Source organism: Pygocentrus nattereri, chromosome 19, assembly GCF_015220715.1.
Source record: "Pygocentrus nattereri isolate fPygNat1 chromosome 19, fPygNat1.pri, whole genome shotgun sequence".
NCBI classification, from domain to species: domain Eukaryota; kingdom Metazoa; phylum Chordata; class Actinopteri; order Characiformes; family Serrasalmidae; genus Pygocentrus; species Pygocentrus nattereri.
In genome coordinates, this window is record NC_051229.1 from 30,890,342 (window position 1) to 30,901,646 (window position 11,305).

The 11,305-nt window shown below is 39.8% G+C and overlaps 1 protein-coding gene across 1 annotated transcript; it reads right to left on the minus strand.

Moving 5' to 3' along the window:
• Positions 1-4,968: 4,968 nt before the first annotated feature.
• elovl8a (ELOVL fatty acid elongase 8a) lies at positions 4,969-10,613 on the minus strand. The gene is made up of 7 exons (XM_037530911.1): positions 10,586-10,613; positions 10,349-10,536; positions 9,838-9,918; positions 8,578-8,634; positions 8,385-8,499; positions 6,863-6,990; positions 4,969-5,273 (listed from the first exon to the last, which is right to left on the minus strand). The coding sequence occupies exons 1-7, from the start codon at positions 10,611-10,613 to the stop codon at positions 5,106-5,108; spliced, it is 765 nt and encodes a 254-aa protein (XP_037386808.1). The 3' UTR covers positions 4,969-5,105.
• Between the last annotated feature and the right edge of the window lie 692 nt (positions 10,614-11,305).

Below are 11,305 nucleotides of genomic sequence, written 5' to 3' on the forward strand. Positions count from 1 at the left end.
GTGAGGGTCCATGGGGGTCCTGACCACTGAAGAACAGGGTAACAGAGTATCAGAGAAACAGATGGACTACAGAGTGTAGCTATACAGTAAGTGGAGCTGATAAAGTGGACAGTGAGCGTAGAAACAAGGAGGTGGGATATATATATATATATATATATATATATATATATATATATATATGTATATTGATCGGGGCCTTTTTCCAACATAGTCCCACATTCCAATCTAAACACAGGAAACACAAAAATCCAATAATCTCTCAATCGAAGTGACCAGCATTGTTCTTTGTTGGACAGTCAATATTAAATTTGTGCAGGGCCTTACAGCTAACAGGATTAAGGGAACAGCCCATTACAGATTTAACGCTTACACGCTGACCATGGATGAATCCTTGTTGCCTCGCATTTAGACGATAGTAACATTGTTTCAGGGAATCTATCAATACTGCAGATGACCACGTGCATTTTAGACGTTTAGAGTGTGTCGTTTTGGACAGTTTGCAGCGACATCTCACTTCTGTGAAGAGCACAGTGCGTAATGTTCCAGTACACTGTAGTGCCTTCCTCCAGGCAGCATTGCTCCAGACACCAATTCCATATCATTACCTTCCCCTGTAAGGAAAGAGGCTCAGCACCGCTGTGACACATGCCACTCAGGTGATACAGGTGTGTTTTTTTTCCAGCACAGCTGCAATGCGCTTCAACATAACAAGTAGCTGAGCTTATTTTCTCAGAGTGTCCACCCTTCATACAGCAGCACACTTCTATGAGATACAGAACTGATTACATTGCTTTGCTATTGATAGTAATTCACAGGCTACTTTATTAGAAACACAGCTCCACCTTACCGGTGTACACTTCAAGCCAGAAGCCTGTTGGTGAACTGTTTGTGTTAGCCATCCTGTGATCCTCCATCAATGGTCAGTTTCTGACCACAGAGTAGGGATGCTCACGAGGACTTGACTACCTGGTTAACTGTCTGTTAGTATTCAAATACTGGAATCACTCTTTAGTCGTTACTTCACAGGCAGACATGAAACAGGTTAACAATTCAGCCGTTTAAAGTCTTAACAGGACTGCAAAATTTTCATGGATGAGTATGTCCAGTACAGGACGGCCTAAACACAAGCGAAGGCTCTTTGATTCCAAACTGTAGAGTCTGATTCTGAGTCCAAGTGACAGAAAACAATGGAGTAGATTCCACGGAATAATATCGGTTCCAAAAAAGAAACAGAGAAGAACATCGGGCAAAAATGAAGAAGGAAACTGTCACGATTGGCCCCTCCCAGTCTTGTCCATGTGTTCACATGGTTTAGCCCATGTGCTTTTGTTTTGGTTCAGCCCCCTGGTTTCATGACTCCGCCCCTGATTGTCTCCACCTGTTTTCCACCTTTTCATCATTTTCCCAGTGTATTTAAACCCTGTGTTTGCCCCTTGTGCCAGAATCTCTGTCTGTGTTGTTGGTGTTATATGCTGTGTTGGAGGTTCTGTTTGGTTCTGTTTGGTTCTGTTTGGTTCTGTTTGGTTCTGTTTGGTTCTGTTTTGTGTCATGTCTGCCCCCCGATCTATCCGTGTTGGCTCTATGACCCTGGACCATTTTGACTGTGACCCTGGATTTGCCTTTAATAAATCTCACTTATCTCAGCACGTGCGTCCGCCTCCTTGCTCCTCATTACAGGAACATTAATATTTGACCACAGTTTGGAAATTTGGAGAGCTAACACTAGCTAAATTTGTGTAGTTGACTGAAGAAGCCTGGTTAAACAGCACCTGATCTCCTCTGTTAGCTCCTTTAGGTGGGTAAATGTTTGCCAGTGTTGTTTGATTGTAAGGCTTTTTTTTTTAACCAATGAATATTTTATTCTGTTTCTTTCTGTATAAATTTTGGAATATCAGCTATTTGTGGACTGGTGACCTGTCCAGGGTGTGTCCTGCCTTTCGCCCAAAGACCGCTGGGATAGGCTCCAGCACCCCCCTGCGACCCAGAAGGAGAAGCAGCTTAGAAGAGGTGTGTGTGTGTGTATGTGTGTGTGAGCTATTTGTGAGTTGTGGAAGGAGGTATTTTTTCATCCAGGCCATGTAGCTGGCGATAGCAGCATCTCTCACTCTGTGTGTGCACAAGTGCAGGCAAATTGAACACATCAGTGTGGAATTAAGACCAAACCTTTGAAGTTGACTCTCAAATCCCAAATGCCTGGAATCGATGGAATCAATTATTGTTTTAGATTGGTTCTCATTGTTGAGGTGAGTGTGTTGATGAGGACGTAGCTTAAAAGTCAAAGTGGTTTTTATTTTTATTATTATATTTTAATTTTATTATTATTAAAATTGTTTTTTGCTTATAAGGTTAACAAACTTACTCTTACTGATGTTGGCTCACTAACTTATTGGCTCATCATCCACTTGGAGAAAAGACTCAACCGAGGCAGCCTGCGTGATTCATCCAACATGAAAACCAATTTCCATGGAATATCAAAGGATATTTACATATTTTAGCCCACCAGCACCACCTTTATCATGTAAAAAGTAAGCCCTAAAGACCTAATTTTGGCCTTTGTCTCATTTGTATGGTCACAATACTCATTAACTCAAATATCAAAACTCATTGGAACGCACATCCCCATACCGGAGAGCTGCTATTGGATGTTTTGGGTGATGGACCACTCATAGTGGCCTCATTGGCCTCAGTGGCCTCAGTGACACTGATATGTGGAAAAATCCCAGCAGCACTGCTATGCTTGAGCAGTCCTGTGGTCAGAAAATGTCCAATGATGAATGGATTAAAGGGTGGCTTAAAACTGTGCACAAACAGATGCGCTGCAGTATCTGATTACACATCTGTATAGTGGACTTAAAAGGCAGTAGCATTGTGAAATACAGGGAGACTAGGCAGCAGGCAGGGTTTAGAAGTGTTTAAAAGTAAGGTATGTTTTTTCCTTCTCCTGTAAAGTCACCATTTTGGACATACGAGGTTTTGTTCCGACAACAGCGATATGTCGTGTTTTGGATGCTGATATGCTGGTCAACCAGCATGTGGAACCTGGTAACCAGCTAAATTCGCACTAGGCCAGCATAAACCAGCCAAGAACAGCATGGAATTAATTCTGGTCTGTGCTGTTTTTTCAACAGGGAGCCAGATTGACCCTCATTTGGAGATATTCTTAGTGGAAAAGACCAGAAAGACCAGTGACCAGCTAAGATAAGGATGGACAAAATCAAAAACGAGAAGGCCAAACAATTTCTGGTGAAACACTATCCTTACGGTTGCCAGCAGTCAGGATAGACTTCACATTAGTGAAAAAAAAAAACAGAAAAAAATTTGCATTTTTAGTGTGCATAAAAGAATGCCCTGGAACCTAAAGTGTCAGCCAGAGGGGAATAAAGCCCCCAGCACTGGGCAGTGGAGCAGTGGAACTGCATTTTCTTTAGTGATGGAGCTCCATCCAACACCTTTGAGATGAGGTTGTGATCCAGAACTGATCATCCAAAATCAGTACCTGACCTCACTAATGCTTGTTGCTGAATGCAATCAAATCCTCACAGCAATATTCCAATGTCTAGTGTAAAGCCTTCCCAGAAGAGTAGAGGCTGTTACTGCAGCAAAGGGGGACTCATTATTAAGAGGAAGAACGTTCATAAGAAGCAGGTGTCTATAAACTTTTGGACATGTAGTGTAATTAAAATGTACTGTTACAGACTGAACTGTCTTTTTTATGCCATTATCTTTGCTCACAGTCAAACCACTGCCACTGCAAGGCACTGGCGCTGTGGGCGGGCTGAGGGAGAGAGGCGGAGGCAGTCTTGGCAAGCACACGCCCTCAGCTCAGCTATGATTGGACGTTCTTGATCCAGTGAGTTGTAAGACAAATGAAGTGTCACAGCGGGGGGAGATTAGATAAGTAAAGTCCACTCGGGTTTATTTCAATTTGGCCAGATCGCTAGAGCGTTACAGACCAGATCCCTAATGACCACAGGGGGATGGGCAAGAGAGGAGGGGGGTTACAGAGTGTGACAGCGTGTGCGTGTGTGTGTGTGTGTTCCAGCCCTCTATTTGAAGCAGGGGAGGGTACACAGATACAGTCCACAGATTAAGGATTTAACAGAGTCAGGATACTCCCTCCTCTGCTGTAGAGCCAATATGTGGAACTACTGGACACATATTTGTCCAGAATATATATAACAAGTGAAATAAGCCTCACTCAGTTGGCTAAAATTTCTGAAGAGTGCAGAAATGTTTCTAGTCCTATTCATTTTGTAGGTGTGCTTACAGTTATTATGATACCAAAATACCAATGCAGTATTACAATGTTTGATATTAAAGCAATTTGAGCTGTGATTATATGTATGAGAGGTGCTATTCAAATATTGAAGATGATGATGATGATGATTATGTGTAAAAAAAAGCTAATAAAAACAGAAACCAGTGATTAGTGAATTCTGTTTGAGACGTATTATAATGAAAACACCACACAAACACAATGTTTAATGTTTATTGTTCTTTTTCTAAACACCCTTTCCAAGGGCAACACATTCCAAAACATTGGGAGCCCTGTGTTACATCACATTTCCTTTAACAATATTTATTAATCATCTGGTTTTAAAAGCTGAATTTTTGTGCAACCGTACAGGGCATTTGTTTTCATATTTTGAGGATTTTTTAATGGGAGACAGTTCTGGACTACAAGCAGGCTAGTCTAGCGCTCTCTGCTTATACAGCCATAGATGTCCTCGAAAAAGATGGCATCTAAAAGGCAGCATATGTTGCTCCAAAATGTGTTTAGTGTTAGTGGTGCTTTTACAGGTGTGCAAGATACCCACTAATACACCCCCCTAATACAATGACAGACCCTGGATTTTGAACTTTGCACTGGTAACAATCAGGAGGGCCTTTTTTATTATTATTTACATAAATAATCTGAAACGTTTAGGCAATAAAACACATTTCCACTGTATTATCAGTCCAGTTCAGATGAGCTCAAGCCCAGGGAAGTTGGCAGCTGTTGGACTGTTGGATTTTTTTGTTGATATATGTTTGGCAAAGTGGTGAACCTTGATGCTTCCTTGTTTATAAAGGACTAGATCTTTATACCCAACATCACCTGTCAGTCATATCTTCTTGTTCTTGTTGCTGAGGTAGTTTTGGAGGCAGAATTTGGTGAACAGAGCTGTTAGACTGAGAGCGTAGCACAGCACCAGCATGTTCATTGAGAGGGGGAAGTCGCAGTCTATGTAGAGGCTGTATGCAGCATGCGCAGTCACAATAAAGAACTGGAGCTGTGGAACAACTTAAATGTTAAAAACTATATAATCACAGGTCACTAGACTGATCAGTTTCTGAATAAAACTGTAGACTGATGAAGGGATTCTGCACAAGAATTGACTGGGTCATTATAGTACAACTGCATGTCACAATATTGATAAATAAACAAATCGACATGCATAATAATATAAACAAAATGATACCAACAAGACCCAACTGCATCAAACATCTGAGAGAATTTGGGCCGTTTTAGGACCAGATACCCTTTTCTACAGCTAAACATGATGTATTTACTAGATCAGCTCTCTTACACATTGACATTTCATAAACAAGGACTATTGCAATTTAAAAAGTCAAATTTATATAATATTCCTCCTCACTCCAAGTTGGACCCATGTTTGCTATTTTAGGTTTTGCATCAGAGCTACAAGGCTAAAGTAGCTAACAAGCAATAAAAGCTTAAAGCCCACCTGTTAACTCTGAATCATCATACACCCGCCTCATACTGTGTCAAGTAAACGTGTCAAGACATTCTTGCTTATGTGGTTTCTGGCACTGTATGACATACTGTTATTAATACAGATGGAGTATCACAAGCCTCATTAGCAAGTCTATTTGTAATTACTTAACAGTGTGATTTGGTTTGAGGCAAGAATGTGATGGTTTGGGCATGAAGTTGCAGTTATTTAACCTTGTAGCTCCAGGCACAAAAATAAAGAAGCAAACTCAAGATACCAAACATGTCTCAGCTGCTTGGCTGTATTAAAAGTATGGAAAAAGCTGCAGTGCAGAACCCTCCGATGGCTAAAAATGGCTAAAACAACAAAAAGAAAGGCACTGTACCAAAAACTTTGGCATTGCAAAACTTTCATTGCTCATCGATTAGTTCAAGCACGTTTCAGTTGTCCCCTCCCTTCTGCTGCGAGTGTGTATCATGAGAGAGGTGAGACACCCTCATGATGTCTGTGTAACCAAAAAACTAAATAATACTAAATCTATATCCGTAATTGTTAAATAAATTTCCTTCAATAGAATCAACATGCTTGTTGATTAAGTTTTAGTTGGAAACAGATGGGTTAAATTGGGATTTTTTCTCAGTGGTATCTATAGCCAAGTAAGCACTACCATTGGTTAGGCCTTCAGGAGCTGAACAGAAGGCTTAATGCATCAGCTTAACCACTAACATAATTACAAAGTGACAGTGGAATGAACCAATCAGTTTCCAATGGGTGGGACAAATGTTGTGGGAAAAAGTCACTCCTCTGTGGAAGTCTTTGAAATGTCACTGCAACTACAAGCCATAGACTGGCCAGTGTGTTTCAGTCAGTTAATAGAAAAGGAAACCAGCAGCGGCTCTATGTCAGGGCTATTTACTGAAGTCACAGTAAAATATAAGTTACTATGTGTGTTACAAGCTTCAGATAATATATGGAATATATTATATACAGAATGCCTGTTGCAAGACTCTAATGTCCATGTTTATTCCAGAATGGACATTAATCTAGAATCCTCATTTTGACATTTAGTCTGTGTATTTGATTGTTGACTGAACCATTGGTTTGACTGGAGGAAAGTCACTTGATTTAGTGCTGAATTTACTCACCAGTTGCATGAAGGTCAGACAGCGTTTCCACCGCAGTTGTTTGTGCATGTGTGGACCAAGTGCAGCAAGTCCGTAATACAGGTACATCAGCATATGGACTAGAGAGTTAATGAGACCACTAAGGAAGGCTGGGAGGCAAACACATATTCATTATTTTACATTTTGTTTAATGCTTTTAACTAAGCGTTACTAACCTAACTAATATATAACAGTCTAACACTTTGCCCACTTTTACTGTTCACTGCTTGCTGTTTACAGTCCTTGTATCACTTTATTAGAAACCGCAGCTGTACCTTACTGGAGCGCACCTAAAGGTTGTAACCTGTTTGTTGATGTGTCAGTGTTATAACCTAATTAATATCTGGTCAACAGTGGCCCTGCGGCAGTGGTGGACAGTACCTAAGTAAATGTAATTTGTTATTGTACTTAAGTAATTGTACTTTACTGACGTTTTTCCATTCTGGGCGACTTTTTCCTTTCACTCCACTACATTTCAGAGTCTAATATCTGACTTTTTACTCCACTAGATTTTGAGAAATCTGTCGTTCCTTTTGGTTTGTGTGTGCACAGAAATGCAATGTCAAAACGAAAGAAGCGCAAAGCCAGAGCACCAATCAGGGCCCAGCGGTCACTTTGTTTAGAGCTTGTTTTGACCTGTTGGTCATACCGACCCAGTGCAGCACACGGTTCAACGTCAGCGCAGCAGCGTAAAACTTTGTGAGAGTCTGTTCAACATAAATGATGAACTAACCTAACTTTGTGTAAATAGAGCACAATATAGAAATATGTCCACATATGCAGTCGAGACTGACGCGGCTTTTTTCTGAATTTCTACAAACACCATTTCATTTTATAGTGAATTAGTTTTTTGTTAGTTTATGTTTATGAACAGATGCAACAGCCACTTGGTTCTACCCAATAGAAACTGTTTACCTTCAGTGTTTTGTGCTTATGATCATTTTAATAGACGTCAGCGTCACTAATTAATGACATTCTATTAAAAGATTAGTTTACCAAGAGAGACGCTGGAGGACTTTCACCTGAAATGAGTTCATGAAACAAAAATGGTAAAAAGACATTAGAGCCATAATGAGTCTATTAGTACTTTTACTTTATACTTAAGTACATTTGAAGGCAAATACTTTAGTACTTTTACTCAAGTGGAGGTCTAAAGGGAGGAACTTCTACTTTTACTGGAGTGATATTTTACCTTGGGCATCTCTACAGTAGGTTGTGATCATTATGTAGGCAGTGAGTGAAAATACAGTGCACAGTGTTTATAATATTGTTGATGGTGACTCTATGCCCTGCAGTGGATTTTTGATACAAGATACCACCTAGTGGTCTCAATCAGAACAGCATATCCATTTACAACCACAGAACTCCATTTGTACCTTAATCTGAATTAGTGTCTATGTACAGCCTCTAAGCAGCTGAAAATGAAAAGCCTGTGCCAGTGCAATTCTGCAAAGCACAGCATTTTTAGTTATTGGAATACAAACAAAGGGTCAGCATGACTTACACTGCCCCCCTGCAACATACTTCACTCTGGCCCACCAGTTAAAAATCATGCATCCATGATGGTAGACATGCAGAAAGGTCAGCTGACTGTTCCTCTTCCACAGGATGATAAAGATCTGAAAAGGAAGAGCTGGAAATGAACACAATGCCCACAAAACAGCTGGTTTATTTGTGGACTGAACTACTTCACTTACAGTATCACTGAGCTCAATGACTTGGGAGAGGTAAAACCACCAGCACGCGTTTGCCATCTGTCCAACATTGCAACAGAAAAGGCCATCAAACAGTGGAATACACTGAATTATACCTTGTTAGACTACGTGTCTAAACAGTAAACAACTCATTTAACCCCTCAGACTGCACACTTGCTTTTATTCAGTTATTATAAACCCTTTACCACATGGTGTTGCCATATGGCAACAAATTGTTTTCTTTCTTTTTCAGCCTGGTTATAGTATAAATGCTTTTTTTTTTATTTTCCTTCGCTAAGCTCAAGGGAAAACAGTGTGCTTTCTTCAGATCATATGCCTCTCGGTTGCAGTCTGTACTTTATTTTTCCCCACATACATCACATTGTCGGGCTGAAACTGCTGCTCAAAAAGCGTGTGATTCAATATTTAAGAAAATGAAGCACAATATAAAAAGTCACAAAGTCCTTCTCACACAAGAGAGCAGTGTAGAAGCTTTGAGTGTTATTTAAAACTAAATATCATTTTAATACTATTAGATATAGCTGTTGCCAAATGGCCACAGCATGCAACAATGGAGCTCTGATCTGCAGCAGGTACAGTACTGTAAAAGATATAAGAGACACTGTGTAAGAGACACTAGACACGACCATTTTTACATTATTATTGTCTTTACATTCCATCTTCGCGTTTTGATCACTATCGTTGTTTTCATCACCTTTCTGTACTCTTAAAGCATCCACGCATAATGTTTTTTTAATGTTTTATTTATTTATTTATTTATTTATTTATTTGTGCCATAGTGATAATAGTGATTTATTAGTACCGTAGTGCTGTCGCTGTATGGCAAATAAAAGTCAGAATACCGCCCTACAAGTATTTTATTTTATTTATTTTTTAATGATATTTCTATCAGATTATGCCATTTTCAGTCAGAGACATAACAACTTTTTCCATGTGCCTTTCATCGTTCATATACGAAAGGTTTCATTCTAATATGCAGCTAATCTTTGTAATAATAAACAAATAAATGAAAATAAATAAATGAAAATTATAGTATTTATGATTATGATGATATAATAATAAAAATATTATTATTAATAATAATACTTAAATTATTATCTCTAATGTAATAATAATAATGACCTATTATTAATAGAATGACAGTGGTATTGAAGTTAAATAGTTGAGACAAAAAAAACCTGACCTTTAGAATCTCTGGTATCAAACAAGGAAACAAACAACTGTATAAATCATTTTGATTACCCGCAGTGCTAATGGGCTTTCACTGTAGTCGACAGTCTGACAAAGCAAGTTATATCCCGCCAACCAGGAGGACGCAGTGAACTAAGAGAGAACAGAAATTGCAGGTGAAAATGTGCGGCTCACCTCAAACCTCAAACAGGCCAGCACAGAGTATTTACCCTCACTGAAAAGCCTACCCTGTATTTCCACTCGCCGGTCACTTTATAAGCTCCACCTACCTCATAGGTCCACTGTATAGGTGGGCAGTCACAAACTGTAGCCCATCTGCACAGTTAATCAGCCCCCCTCAACCCCATTCATCATTGGTCAGTTTCTGACCGCAGGAACAAGAGCAGCTCTGTCGTCAGAAGCTGGCCAAACAGCAGGTCTACAGTCTGTAACTGTGAATCAGCGAAGTGGAAGAGCTTCTAGTAGAGTGGCCAGTGAGAGTAAATGCAGCATTAGTGTTAGCATCACTGCAGCCCTGAACGCTGTGAGAGTGAATCAGAGTGTGAAACGTGGACATGCTGACCTCATAGAAGGTGTAAGCAGAAAGGCACACCATGGCCAAATAGTAAGCAATGAGGAGTGCTCTGATGTTGACTGGCTGCCTGTGGGCCATCAGCCTCGGGCCAATCCACATGATCAGCAGGTAAGAGAGGAACACACAGCTGACTGGCACGGGTGAGTGGACCAACAACCATCCTTCAGTCCTCTTATCTACACATCACAAAGAAAAGCCTGGAGAACCAGCAGAGTTATGACTTACAGCTACTTGTGCTACCATATTTCAGCATGTTCTCTTTGTAAATATACTTAGCAATGTTACTTTTACTTCCAATTTGAAAATCTGACATATATATATATATATATATATATATGAATGTATGTATGTTTTATATATGTATATACTGTTGTCAGAACAAAACCTCATATCTCCAAAATGGTAACTTTACAGGAGAAGGAAAAAACATACTTTACTTTTAATGTAAGTCAATGGAACCAGGTGTTTTTCCAAGTCATTTTTGGCCGTTTCTTTTGGTCCATTCATCATGAAATTTACACATGATGTAAAGGACAACAGTCTTTTTTCGCATTACACCAAAAACTGAAAAATGGAGATAGAAAGTTTTGTTTCTGACAACAGCAATATACACACACACACACAGATCTCACTGGAGTACTTCTATGACACTTGGAAACCAAGTTAACTGTCAGTACCTCATGAGTCATTCACGTTTCTGGTCACTACCTGAGCCCTTTTGAAGCTCACCTCCGTTTTCCAAAATCCACTGGTAAAAAAGCTGGACCTTCTGCCATGAGGACAGAACTGGTGATGCCTGATGCAGAACAGTAATGGTACCAAAAGCAGTTGTTAAAAAAACATTCACAGCCTCTTTTTATCACTTATTCCCATGGACCCTCACAGAGCAGGTACTATTTGGGTGGTGGATCATTCACAGCACTGCAGTAACACTGACGCGGTGGT